At 46.6% G+C, this 14576-nt stretch overlaps 1 protein-coding gene across 2 annotated transcripts in view; it reads right to left on the reverse strand.

Annotated features, from left to right (window-relative positions):
* Positions 1-275: 275 nt before the first annotated feature.
* PLXNA4 (plexin A4) overlaps positions 276-14576 on the reverse strand; it is a 445892-nt gene continuing 431591 nt past the window's right edge. For both annotated transcript variants that reach the window (XM_064656587.1, XM_064656588.1), the window contains exons 30-32: positions 13070-13282; positions 2076-2226; positions 276-1333 (exon numbers count right to left, since the gene is read on the reverse strand). In XM_064656587.1, the coding sequence (XP_064512657.1) occupies positions 1238-1333; positions 2076-2226; positions 13070-13282 (460 nt within the window). In that variant the 3' untranslated portion in view covers positions 276-1237. The remainder of the gene's footprint in view (positions 1334-2075; positions 2227-13069; positions 13283-14576) is intronic.

The following is a 14576-nucleotide window of genomic DNA, read 5'->3' on the forward strand; positions in this document are numbered from 1 at the left end:
CAGGTAGAAGAATTTTTTTGCACTGTTTCATTTGGATTTCCTCCAAGATTTTTTCACGTGTGGTGACATTTCCTCTTAGGAGTGGCTTGGAAGGAAGGTTTTACCATCAGTCCTGTGCATCACCTTGGTTCCTGGCAAACCCTTCAGTGTCCTTCTGATATTCCACCAGGAGAAAACAACACCTTTGTTCCAGTTGAGGAAACAAAATGGAAAGAATTAACAGCTTTAAAAAAAAAAAATCCCTCTAAGTGGTTTGTTGTTTTTTTGTTTATGTGTTGGTTTTTTTTTGTTGTTGAGGATGGAACAAACTGAGACCTGTGGCTCTTGCTTTCCAAGCTGAGGTGGGAACAAGGGAGATGCTGTGCTGTCCATTGCCAGAAGGAGCAGAACCACCACTGACAGGAGGCCACTGAGCAGAGAGAGCATTTTTGCCGCAGTGCTACAACCAACAGGACACGACGGGAAAGACGGAGGGGGACACGTGTCTCTTGGAAAAATAAGAATAACCATATGAAACACATGGGCAGGGGAGGGTTGGTCTCCTCCTCCCCTCTTTACCCTTTCCCTGCCCCAAGGGAGCAGCTACACCAGGCAGGTCAGAGCCACAGTGGTCCCACTCTGGCGTTTTCCGGGGAGCCTTGGGGTTCCTCTCCTGGTGGGTCACTCTCAGGAGATAGAGTTGTGATGGCTCTGCAGGAGAGGAGCTGGATTTGCTCTGCCCTCCAGGATCCCTGCAGGCAGCTGCCTTCCCCTTGGGGAGACTTTGAGTAATACTGAGTTCATTTCCATGTCCACTCCAGGGGCTAAAGCCCTTGGAGGGCAGTTAAAGCAGCATGACAGAAGTTACCTCCCAATTTCGCCTCTGCAGAGTGATGATGAGATGTTGGGGGAGGGTTTGTGGGGGGGTGTTTTTTTGTGTGTTTAATAGTTTTTCTCTAGGGTGAAGGCAGAGGGGAAGCTGTGAAAAGGAGAGCTCCACCTGAATGTCTCCATGGCCCCAGAGCCAAGATTCCTCTGCAGTCTTTTCCTTTAACCCCTGGGGCTCTGTCACTTCATCCATAGATTTGGAAAGAGAGAGAAATGAGGGAGAGAAAGAGAGAGAGAATGAGAGAGAGAGAGGAGCTGTGTGGGTGACTCTGCTTACAGCCCATCAAAACTTGCACTTGGTAAAGATGATGATCTTGAGTGAGGCACGACTTGGTTTATCCCTCCCAGGGTGGCCCTGGCAGGACAGTTCTCAGCTGTCTATGCTCATGAGGGTTATGACTTGTTCAAGTTTGTAGGCAAGTTTCTGTTTCCCAGCCTGGTCGTCTTGATCGAGGGCTCCGAGAATCTGGAAAAGAAAAGAGGAAAAAGTGATAGGGTTTATTTTTTTTTTCCCCCAAACAACTGAGTCCAGCATCTTATAGCAGCAGATGAGGATTAGCTTTCTCTAAGGTAAGTCCCAGGCTTAGCTTAGATCATGCAAAGCAGGTCAGTCGGCCAGCAGGGAACTATGCAGGCAGTTTGGGCTTGATCTCACTAAATACAGACCTTTAGATTTCAACCAGTCAAACAGATTCTTGTCTTGGAGATCAGTTATTTAATAGCTTTATTCATCACCTGGCCATGCCACTTGAGATGCCCTAAAGGGTCTCACCTGGCCTTCAATGCATAGAACCAAGCTGGACACCTTAAAGTCTGTGTCATGCCTGCTGGACCATTCTTGGGTGCTTTAGGGTATCTGGAATGGCATTGGCCACATGTTCGTAAACAAATTTTGGCCACATGTTCTTAAACCACTTCTGGCCACATGAGATGCAGAGCTCATGCAGGGCTCCTCTGCACCAAGCAGACCATCATCTACTGCAAGCCAGCTAAACCTGATTGACCAATAGCAGGAGATAAAAATAACAGTGATCCAGACAGAAGAGTGCTGTGGAGATCAAAAATCCCAGACCTTCCCTTTTACAGGCCCCAAGCCTTGCTTCTCATCCCATAAACCCATCACCCCCCCTAGCTAGGATGAAGATAGGCATCTGTGACACATGGGTGGGCTGTGCCATGGTCCCTCAGAACCTCTCCAAGGCTCTCACCTCCTCGCTGTACTTGCCCACGTAGGAGTAGATCTCTGAGAGCGCGCTCATGGTGTTGAACTCGTTCATGTGCATGCGGGACTGCTCAGCCAGGTAGGCATTCATGTCCTGGTCACTGATGGCTGGCATTTTGGCAATGTCTGAGTAGTACCTGGGAGAGAGAAATACAGGGGTTGCTTGAGGGGAGAGAGAATTTCAACTCGTCAAGAGACGAAATTCGCCCACAATAAAGAGAAAAACCACCTTTTGCAGTTTGGGCTCTGCTGGTGGATCAGTGAAATACCTGGTCATGAAATACCTGGTCATGCCTTTTACAGCAAGGCAGATGCCTTAGAGACATCAAACACTGTTGAAGCATTGATCCTGAGCACCAGGCATGTGTTGTATTCACTCCATCCCAAGCTGAGATTGAAGTCCCAAAGAGCATCCTGGGGACGTTCTCCATGCCATCAGAGAAGCAGGAGGAAGGGAATGCTGGATTCCTTCATCTGGCCTTCAAGGACTTTGAGCCCTGCCTCTAGTCCCACAGAGAAGCCCCACTGAGGGCTCAGCATTTCATTCCCATAAACAAAAAAGAAAGCAGAAAACCCCAAAACAAAACCAAAAAAAAACCAACACAAAAAAAAAACAAACCCACAAACAAAAAAACAAAACACAAAAAAAACCCCTTGATTTTTGCTTGTGCCATTCACACAAGTACATCTGCCCACACTGCTGACATCACCCATCTCCACCACTCAATCCAGTCTACCCAGCAACTCTTCTGCTGCTCAGCATCCCCATTTTGCCCCACATTTTAAGGTGATGTTTCTGGCAACAGCCTTCAACCCTCACATCCCCACTGTGACTGGGGGAAATCTGCTTTCCTTAGCAATCAGCACCATTCCACCTGTGCTCAAGAGGTCTGGGGTTTTATCCATAGGATTTGGATCCCCCAGAACAGTTGCCCAACAGGCCTCATGTGCAGAGTGATGTCTCTTTAAGGAAGTTGCTATTTTTGATGTCCTTCCTCTCCAGGGTAAGGCAGGTCTTGGAGGACAAGGTTTGCAGAAGGTAATCAGTCACTGTCATTTGCAGCTGTGCTCCGCTGTCAACTGGTTAATTAGACTCCATCATTTACATTTTTAATTTCTGCAATTTGACATTTTGTGCACAAGGAAAAAAAAAAAAAAGAAAGAAAGAAAAAAAAAAAAAGCTGCATCAATCCACGATTTTATAATTAGGAGGCAGAGGGGACAGGGAGCCAAAAGAGCTGACAGGTGTCCTGTAAACAGCACTGAGACACCTGCTGAGATGGAGCCTGTTTTCCACTGCAGAGAAATTGGACATTGAAGTGCTGTATGCTAAGATTCTTCATGCAGATGAGAGGGAAAATACTCTATGATAGAGTGGGGTGAGCAGCTGCTGGAGCCTCCTGTGAAAGGCAGCACAGAGCAAGAGCACAGGGGGAAACCCCTCCACATCCAGCTTTGCAAAGTCTGGTTTTGTGCCCTGCAGTCCCATCCTGGTTTACTGCAACTGGTCTCAGTTGCTGTCCTGGTTTTGGTGGTGGGATGCTGATGTAACCCTTGGGAGATGAAGGCACATGAGGCAGATTTTCTTCTCCCAGCCCTACGCAAAGTCCTCTTACCTGACTCCTTCCAGAGCCAGACTCTGGTTCATCATAAAAGCTCATGCAAACCTCATTAATTTTACTGCAACTTCCAGCAGGCACAAAAGCATTACTCTCTCTGGAGTTCTGGCATCTTGTCTGCTGGGCTCAGGAGCAGCCAAAAATGCCAGTCTAACTCAGTCCCATGGTCTAAATATTGCTCACTCCCAGTACTCTGAGTCTGGACTTGGTTTTACTTTACACTGTCTAACCCTCCATCCCCAGGTACACCTGAAGAGCTGCCTGGGAGTAAAGCAGGCATTTAGAGATGCCAAGAGGACCTTCCCTGAGAAATTACCTCCAGCAGGAGACGGTTAGCAGGATGAATGAATATTTCTAGACCTTTACTACTTCCAGAAAAACTCAAACAAGTCTCAGCATCAGCTGCTGGCCAAAATCAGATCTGTGCTACCTGGACAAGAGTGTCAGGAACTGGTGGCATCCGTGACATTGCTGAGAAAACAAGGAATCCTATGGCCAAAAAGCAAGGTGCACCTGGGCATCCAAGAAAAACCCCCTACATCCATGTGCAACCAGCACAGTTGACAGACTTGGGGGGAAAACAGGCTGCAGTGCAGTGAAATGCATTGATTTATGGTGCCTCAGAAGAGCCCATGGAGAAGAGCCCAGCTCCTCATGAATACTGACTGGCACCCTCCTGTTGGGTGAAATGAGAAGGGAAGGGGATTAAATCACAGCAAAAATAAACGAGGCAGGTGGAGGAAAGCAGAGGTGCCAGTCTGGCTCTGACAACCAGTCGAAATGTTCCCTTTCCTCTCTTGTTCAGCTGTCATCAAATGGTGGCAGGGTGGTGGGTGTAGGGACAGGCTGCTCCCAAAAAGCAGAGCACAGGCACTTATCATCTGCTTCTCCAAGTTTCTCCTGTTTCCCTTCCACCTGGTAGCAGCAGCCTCTTGAGTCTGTGACTCACGAGGGTCTGAAAGCTCCCTATCCCTTTCCAGCCCTTCAGAGATCATTTTCCAGCATCACAACGCTCCCATGACTCATCTGAGCAAGGAAAAGCTACAGGAAACACTCCCTGGAGAGAGGGATGGGATGCACAGATCTGAGCTTCAAGAATCAGAGTTTCAGGGCCTGGAGGCCTCTGTGGCCATGTCAGACTCTCCAGCTGTGATCTCAGCGTTCTGGGTTCATGGGCCATTACCCACCACCAGACCAAAGTGTCCTGGTCTCCAGACTCAATTCCCTGGCATCACACACCTGAGCAGTCATTTCCCATTAAGGCTGCATGCCAAGATACTGTGGGAATGTGTTTTGTGGCAAAAATAGAAGAAGAAGAAGGGGGAAAAAAAGCATGTATCAATAACCAAACCTATCTGAGGGAGAAGACATAACATCCTTCCACCCGAATTCTGCAGTGGCCCAATAACTTATTTACACAGAAGAGTTTCTAATGAAGCCATCATTGCACTCTCTAAAGAAATGATGGATGTGTATATTAAAGCAGCCTAGCAGGGGGATGACAACATCCCTGCTGAGTCTTTATTTACCTTCTATTTGAGCCGGGATCCTCAGAGGCACTTAGGGCCTCTGCCATTTGCATCCCCCTAATGCAAAAGCTGTCACCAAACCCCAGAGGTCCTTGCATTTGCACTGCTGGAATTTGCAGTCTGTGTGTCTTTGTGCTGCTTCCCTCAGACTCTGCAGCTGACAGCTCTCCCTCACACCAGAGCAGAGCTGTGAGGTAATTCCAGGGGGAATGGGATGCTCTGTCACGGGTGAGCAACACCAAGCTGAGGGCTCAGATCTCACCTGAGACCTGGACAGGTCGTTGGCTCACACTTCCAAAGCCAGCAGGAGGCTGGGAACACAAGACTAAACCAGACTCCCTCTGAATGAGACAGAAAGGTGGCAAAGCAGCAAATTCAGCTTAACCTGCCCCCAAAGGGTCAGAGTGAGAGTCTGAAGTAGAAGACAGTGACTACTTGGTCAGATGTGCCTCACTTTCTGCTGCTCCCATTCTCCAGTTTTGGTTACCTCCAATGGATTCTTTCCCAGCTGTTTCCAGAAAATCCTGAGCCAGAAATCAAAAGATCCAGCCTTATGTGTTCGAGTTTCCTCTGAGTCCCAGGAACAGCCTCCATTCTTACCTCAAGGCTGTTTATCCTCTGATACGACAGGAAATTTGTTCATTAGATTTCAGAAGCAATAAAAGTAATGAGGAACTCAGATAAGTCCATCATTCCAGCACATCATCAGCTCAGATGGAGGATGTGAGGGTAACCAGGCCTTGGGATGTGACCTCACAGGTATCATTTTAGCACAGCAACTTACCCCAGCCTAGCTTGGAGTGGAGAGCCCATGAGACCATCCAGTGCCACTGAAATACGGAGAAGGATTTGGGATGCACCAGTATAGAGTTCTAAAGAATAACTGTTCTTTTTTGTTCCACAACCTCCTCTTTCCCTGAGTTGTCTTTGTTTTCTTTTGTTTTGCTTTGTTTTCCCAAGGAAAGCAATACAACAGCGACCTGGGAATACATCACAATGACCTGGGAATACATGTTTATCCAGGGGTAAATGCTCTTTCCTTCAGTACCAACCTGGAAAGGCTCCTTAGGGGAGCTGTTTCACCAGAAAAACTGTGCCTGCTGCCACTCAGTAACTCATTAACTCAACAAAAGAGAAGAGAAAAGCCATGTTGCCAGTGCTTCCTCTCCAGCCTGAAATTTTCCAGCCCAGCCCATGGTTTAGGCAGCTTAGCATGGAGCTAATTGCCTTCCAAAAGATCTTTTTGTCGTGGTTGTTGTTTGTCGCTGGGTTGGGACTGCGCTCATTAATAATCATTTTAGCATATGAAAAGCTTGTAACGAATCCATGAGCTGCAGACGGCAGAGCAATTACAGCAATCACATAATTAGGGTTATGCAATAGCCGGCTGTACCCAGACCACTGGAGGAGGAAAAGATGCTTGTAAGGGATATGGGGGACTGCTAAAGCAGGGAAGGGCTGATGGAAAGCTTGGGAACAACCTAGTGGCCAGCTTTTTTATGGGATGAAGTGAAGCAATGCAAGGACATGCTGTCAGTTCTGGTTTTGACACAGAACGGCGGGTTTAGTTTCCTGGGAAGCATCTGAGCTGCTGGATGGGGCCCTGGCACAGACTGCCCAGGGAAATCACGGATGCCCCATCCCTGGAAGTGTTCAAGGCCAGCTTGTACAGGGCTTGGAGCAACCTGGTCTAGTGGAAGGTGTCCTTGCCCATGGCAGGAGGCTGGAATGAGATGATCTTTAAGATTTCTTCCCACCCAAACCATTCCAGGATTCAGTCACAGTCAGTCACAGGACTGTTAGCCCAGACTGACCCTATTCCAGGGAGAGGTTTAAGGCCAGGCTGTTGGACACTGGTTGGACTTTGGCAGTACCAGCATGACAGCTGAGCAGAAAGCATCCAAAATTAGCTGAAGACCTCTTAGTACTTCCAGAAATTTGCCTTGAAGTGCTTTAGGGAATTTAAGGAACGATTCTGTCTGTGTATGCAAACCCTAGGTAGGGCAATGATTTTATTTTGCCTGTGCATGGCTTTTCCTGCTGCTTTTCAGCTCCGAATAAAGAGTGGAGAATTGATGGACAGCATTGATTAAATGGCTGAAGAGTGAATTGCTGCACAGGTAGTTTCTCTGGGAGGGAAAATCATCCAGCATCACCTCAGTGCAGAGGTTGTTTGGGGCTGTACCCTCGACAAGCAGACACGTTTTCATCCTGCCTGCTGAAAACTGCACCGTGTGAGAACAGCATGTTACTGTGAGGAGAAAACTTCAGGATTTTTTTTTTTTTTGGAGATGAAAAGTAAAGAAAGACTAGTGAACAGTCTTCAGATGCACCAAAACCTGCCCCAGAGAGGCAGGGAATGAGCTGCACCCCCAACCCCGGGGATGGGATGGCGTGACCTGGTCTCTAATTACAGCCGGGAAGATTTTGGCTGGCCATGAGGGAAAACACTGGGATGGGAAGGACAGGGAAGCACAGGAATGGATTGCCTGAGGACAGCAGAGGCTCTGTTGTTGGAGGCCTTTAAGAAAGGGGTAGACAAGCACCTGTCAGGAAGGCTTTAGACAGAGCTGATCCTGCCCTGAGGCAGGAGGTGGTCGGGTTGACCTCCCGAGGCCCCTTCCAGCACTGTTTTTTATTATCTCTGCTGACAACACCCCCTGCCTTGACCCTTGGTATGCAATAGTTCGAGCCTTCTTTCTGGCAGAGGAATGAGGCAGAGAGGTCTGTGTTTTTTAAAGTAGAGCCAGGATTTGCACCTGTCATGTGATGCTCTTTTTTAAGGCCCTGGGAGTTTCTGTCTAAAACCTCAATAACTTACAATGTTTGGGTGCATGAAACTTATAACCTTTATTGTATTAAACTAGTCCAATTGGTGGGGTTTTTTTTCCCTAAAGTTGGCTGCAAAGGGGTCAACAGACATCAAGCACTGCACAGGTGGGAGACCTTCTAGTGAATAGAGAGTCCTGAAACCACAAGCTGACACACCCTGTGGGTTAGATCATGAATTGGTACAGACTTGCTGTTTTGTGCATTCCAAACACACTCCCAAAGCATTTTCTAACAAGCCTAAGACCTGACATCTAGAACTAATGGCATGTAAATCATAGGTGCCTCAGGAATCACAGAATCATAGGATGGTTTGGGTGGGAAGAGACCTTAAAAATCATCCAATCCCATTCCCTGCCATGGGCAGGGACATGTTCCACTAAACCAGGTTGCTCCAAGCCCCATCCAACCTGACCTTGGACACTTCCAGGGATGGGGCAGCCATAGCTTCTCTGGGCAACCTGTGCCAGGGCCTCCCAACCCTCTGAGTAAAGAATTTCTTCCTAAGTTGTGCCTAAATCTCTCCCTTTTAGTTTAAAACCATTCCCCTTGCCCTATCACTATGTGCCTGTGCAAGGAAAAAACAAGTAGGTGAGACCATGGACACAGGACCTGGGTACCACCAGCTCAGTCAGGCAGTGTTTGCACCCAGGTTACCATGATAAAATGCAGGTGTTATAACTCTGAATCCCACATATCACTTCAAACTTCTTTTAGTCCTGATCCTGGTAGGCCTATTTTGAAATGGTCTTTGCTGGAAGACTCTTAAGCTGTTAAGAATACTTGTAATGTCTCCATTGACTTTCAGTTTTTCTTTGAGGGGCTCTTTTCAATGCACAATTGGCAGCCAAAAGGAGACCAAGTCCCTGCAGGGGTGAGGAAAAAAAAAGCACCAGTTCTTCTCCTTTCAGCTCTGCAGGTATTTTGGGCACCAGTGTGAAATGGAAATACTCTTGGGCTTCTGCTTTTTGTGCTCTGCCCCTTTCCAGTCTCCCACATCCCTGTCTCCGTGCCAGGCTTCGGTAGGGAAACATCATATTGATTGTGATGCAGGCAATTAAGTGGTGTTAATGAAGTTCAAACAAGTGTTATCATAAGCTTGGCAGCACGGAGAGAAATGAAAGGTCAGCCACAGCCCTTTGTCATCTTTTCAGCGTGGTGTTGAATGCTAATGAGACAGCCCCAATTAGAACAGGCTCCCCTTTGTATTGCTTGGGGATTGCATCAAATGCTCCCAAGTTCTCCAGATTTCCTGGCTCAAAGGGGACATTTGAAGTAAACTTGAAAAGATGCAGATCTGAAGCTGCTCTAATGTAAATTCAGCAAAGCCTATGGAGTTTTACCAGCTGAAGTCAGACGAGATTCTGCTCCACCGTTCCCATTCTTTTCCTCTTTTTTTTTTTTATATTTTTTTTTTCAATAGACTCATATAATGATAATTGAAAAGCCTCCACTTTGTTTTAGAACTGCAGCCTGGATCTTCATGGCTTCAACGAAAGTCAAAGAGCCTGTCCCCATTTCCTGGGTTAATTCTCCTGCCTCACCAGGATTGTTTCAGCAGGCAGAGTCCACCCCTGCTTCCAATAGTGTTGTAAAGGACTATCATGGAATTATGGAATGGTTTGGGTTGGAAGGGACCTTTAAGGGTCATATAGTCCCCCTGCAATGAATGGGGACAGCTTCAACTAGACTTAAGTGAGGCACAGTAATTTTTTTCTTGCTGTTGTCAGCAAATCCATTGCCTTGGATGATCATAGAAATGGACACTAAAACAACCAACCTCTCAGAATGTCATGGAAATTCTCAATATCCTTTATAGTTCTCCATGAAGGCTACATGGAATTGAAAAAATTGGTAAATTTTAAAACTTTTGTATTAGTAGTTGTCACGAATCCTAATTCTGAACCCAACACTTGAATCATCACAAACAAGCAACTGAAAACATGAGAAAATCCTTCCAAGAGCCCAACAAATAAATAAAACCACTGAAGAAGATTCCTGATGGCCTTGCTATTGAAATCTTTTGCAATCAGATTTTCAGGTGACTCCTGCGTGGAAGTAGACCACTGGTCAGACCAGATTTTGTAACTTTTCCCCTCTCAATGTACATTCACAGCCTAAAGAGGTGGAAAACCACTGTTTGAAGGATTGGAGGAAGGTACTTTCACCCATTCCCGCTTCTTATGCCAAGGTCATTTCCTGCTCTGAGTTTTGGGAGTCCTGAAGGCACGTTCTACACCAAGGAACCAGTTTTTCAAAGGGATGGCTTGGAGTGGCCCAGCTCAGCTCCATTCCAGCAGCTCCTTAAAAGCCAAGAGTCTCTCTTTACTCCAGAGTGCCTCTGAGTTGGGTACGATCTCCCACTGCCTAATTACCCTCTTAGAGTTTCTTCTTCATCAAAGAAGTTCATTTGATTTCAGGTTCTTCTGATTTACTCAACCCACTTCTTAAACTCCACAACTGAAAAATCTTTTTATCTCCTGATTCACCCTTTGAAGAAATCTAGTGGTCTTGAAGGATGCCTCCTCCAGCTGATGCTGACTACAGAAATAGCTCCAACCAGGACTGGGAGCCTTTGGATTTGGAATAACTCCCTCAAAGCACAATTGCAGAATGGAGAAAAGGAATTAATTAGCTCAGGGTAGAACTGAAATTATATTTTATTCATCCCTGAGATGTTTTTTTCCTTTCATCTCCCACAGCATCCAGGTGCCACTGCCTTGAGTCAGTGGGTCTGACACACAAAAACATAAGCAGGGAAGAAGCTGTAACCATATTCCAAACCCCACAGCCTCCCCTTGGGCTTCAGTTCAAGTTGTCAGACATGAGTGCAGAAAACAATGCAGCACATGCTGGGGTCAGACATCCAGTGATGTTTAGGAGCAGCAGGAGGTGTTATGTACCTCGTTTGCAAACCCAGTTGTTTGGGAAAACTTCCAAGGAAATGCAGCAACTGTTGCTGAAGATCACTGGGCGCCAGGATTTAGCTCCAAAAAGTTGCAAAGTGAAATCAATACTGGAAACACAAAATCAGAAACTGCAGCCTTTTTTTAATCCACAGAAAAAATATCCCATTCTCCCCTTCTGTACCTCAGTTTGTCACTCAAATGTACCTTCTCCAAAGATAAAAATCAACACAGGTTCATCTGTCAAACAAAGTATTTGGCCACAGAAAACGACCACACTCAAAGAATGTTGTTAAAGCATCACTGGAGAATGACATCTTTGGGTCAGTATTGGTGCAAACCTGATTTCTAAATGAATCTCAAACTCTACTTTCCCATTATTCAGGTCAATCCAGCAAACAGCCTCAATACTAAGGAACTTGGACACTGCACCAGTTGTTTGGGAAAACTTCCAAGGAAATGCAGCACCTACTGCTGAAGATCTCTGGGCACCAGGATTTAGCTCCAAAAAGTTGTAAAGTGAAATCAATACTGAAAAAAACAAAACAGAAACTGCTCCTTTTCTTTATCCAGTGAGGGAAAAAAAGGTGCTGCATAAGGAAATTCCTATTCTCCACTTCTGTACCTCTGTCACTCAAATGTACTTTCTCCAAAGATAAAAATCAACCAGGTTCATCTGTCAAACAAAATATTTGTCCACAGAAAACAACCAAACACAAAGAATGTTATTAAAGCATCACTAGAGTGTGACATCTCTGGGTCACTGTTGGTGCAAACTTGATTTGTAAATGAATCTCAAATATTTCCTTCCCGTTATCCAGGTCAATCCAGCAATGAGCCTCAATACATACTAAGGAACTTGGACACAGTACCAGAAGTAGGTCATAATTAAGCAAGGTGGCTTGTGAGGGCCTTACAGGTTGCCTAGAAACCACATTTGCTGAAGTGTTTAACCACATCTAAAAATAATTCTCCAGACAAATCACACACCAATGGGAGAATCGTTGGGAAAAATGCTGCCTCGTGCCAACCAGGGGACAGAGCTCTTTGATCATTCACACTCCTCTTCGACAAAATGAGAGAAAACCATCCCCACCAAAGGAAATCCAGGGATTTATAGGGCAGAGTGAGGTGTCTACAGCAGCAGAGGTCTCCTACAACCTGCATGACATGGTGATTATCAGTTTTAGGCCATGCCTATGAAGTCACCCAGAGAAATCATTGCTGGAAAGAGGGTGCATTGTACAGGAATGATCTGTAAGATAAACCTGCCTTTGTATTTACAGAGTAACAACCATTCCCCACCTGTGCAGGTCCCAAACCTGCCAAAAACACCAGCAGAGCCTTGGAAAGCAAAGCACAGATCAACTGCTGCAAAGCTTCCTCCAGCAGAAAGGATCGCACTGAATGGAGTGCAGGATGGGCTGGTTGTTTTTCCTGGGGTAAACCCTACAGAAAGCTCCAACATGCTGCAGGAATAGTTGTTTTGGTTGTGTTCACTGTGCCAGACACTGACTTTCAGCACATGAGATTGAACAGTACAGCTACAGGTCTTGTAGATGTGGATAAAACACTCGAAAAGACCTGTGACCATTCAGAAAACACCTGCAGGGCTTCAGTCACCAGCCTGTCAATCTTCTGGCATCTCACTCAAAGCACAGAAGAGCCTCCAAGGAGAGTTACTGGGAGATAATTGTATGTCCCTTGGGATCTAGGCAGTGTGGGGACTGTCACAATGATGCTGAGAACAGCAAACCACTTCTGGTCTGCGTGGAAAGACTTAGAAGCCCATTTACTTCACAGGGCTCAAACACATCACCTCCCCTTCCTTCCTCCCTCTACAGCTTCTCAACAGTTTCTCCTCACGAGAAACAATAATGGCAAACACCTTCTTTCACACCTCTAATTAAATTCCCCTCTCTGCTGCAAGGCACGTGGGAACAAAAGGCTGACATGGAGATTTCTGCCTAGCAAAACCCAAAGAGAAAAAGCTCAGAGGCATCTCCCAAAGGCAACAGTGGTGACACCTCCTGGTATTACAAAGCAGGGCCTTGCTGAATTACTTATGTCATTCCTATTTCTAGGGCTAAAACTCACCTTTCCACCCAGTTCTTGTAGCTGGGGATGTCCTTGGCGTAGAGGAGCTTGTTGGAGGGGGAGTCTTTGCCCAGCCGGTGCTCTGAGGTGGAACAGGAGTCCATGAAGGTCTGGGCCACCACAGACAGACAGGCATCTGTGATGCTGTTTTTGTGGATGTCGAAGACAAACTGTGGGTTCTTGATCATGTTGACCCAGAACCTTAAGGGGAGGCTGCAAGAGGGGAAAGACAGTCAGGGCACAGATCACAGGCTTTGCTGTGTGGGGTTACAATGGTAAATGGTGGGTGGAAATCAAAACTCATGGTGCGGAGATGAGGGTTTCAGGATAAGCTTGAGATAAAATAAATTCCTCCCCTACATTCCAGGGACAGCAGCGGAGTCACCTCGGGAGTGGCTTTGCTCCCTGGTATCCTCACAGGGCAGATTCTGGCAGTCTTTAAGTCAATACAATCTTATTAAAGTTGCACGTAAATTAGTGGGAGTGATGGGACATTGGAATGGGCTGCCCAGGGAGGTGGTGGAGTGACCGTCCCTGGAGGTGTTTAAGAAGAGACTGGATGAGGCACTCAGGGCCATGGTCTGGGTGACAAGGTGGTTTTGAGTCACAGATTTGGCTCAATGATCTCAGAGGGCTTTTTCACCCTGGTTGATTGTGTGATTCTGTGATCCCGTGATATCTGAGGTGAGGACAATGCTTCCAAGTTTCTATACATCAAGTTGCAATGTAATTTGGCCCCTATTTGTTGCTTCATCAGACAAACACAGGCACTGCATCCATAAAACTTATGGATGGTAAGGGTGGTGAGGCACAGGAACAGGTTGCCACATCCCTGGAAGTGTTCAAAGCAAGGTTGGACAGGGCTTTGAGCAACCTGGTCTAGTGGAAGGTGTCCCTGCCCATGGCAGGGGGCTGGAATTGGAGGATCTTTAAGGTCCCTCCCAACTCAAATCATTCTGTGATTCTAAACATTTGTCATTGAGGAATTTGGCTTTTAGCCCTTGTGGCAACCCCCTGGGAAGAAGAGTAGGTAGAGCTCCCAGGATGAGGGTGGGAATGTTCATGGCATGCACTGTGTGCTGGGGACACCGTGTGCTGTCACAATCCACCCTCAAACCCAAGGCTGCAAACAATCCCAGCACACTGGGCATGAAGCAGTTGCTACATGACAGGGAAAACCCTGCTGCCTCAAGGAAAAAAAAAAAAAGAGGAGCTGGGAAACAAGCATTGCAGCCTTTGAAATGAAAATCTATCTGCCCTAACCAAGGAAATGTTATTCCAATTGCAATCCAAAGCCCTTTCTCCCTTCCAATTTTTTTCAAAAGAGAGGTTCATTTGGATGAGATGCCCTGAGGTATCAACCTCCAGCCTTTGCCTCAAGCCTTTTTGTCAGGGCAAAGGCATTCAAGTGATCATGGCCTAGGAGCTGAGATGTGTCACTGATCACAGAGCCCAGCTCTTGTCTCTCTGTCAGGCAGAATGTTAAGCCAACCTTCACTCTCTGCAC

Source organism: Pseudopipra pipra, chromosome 5, assembly GCF_036250125.1.
Source record: "Pseudopipra pipra isolate bDixPip1 chromosome 5, bDixPip1.hap1, whole genome shotgun sequence".
Taxonomy (NCBI): domain Eukaryota; kingdom Metazoa; phylum Chordata; class Aves; order Passeriformes; family Pipridae; genus Pseudopipra; species Pseudopipra pipra.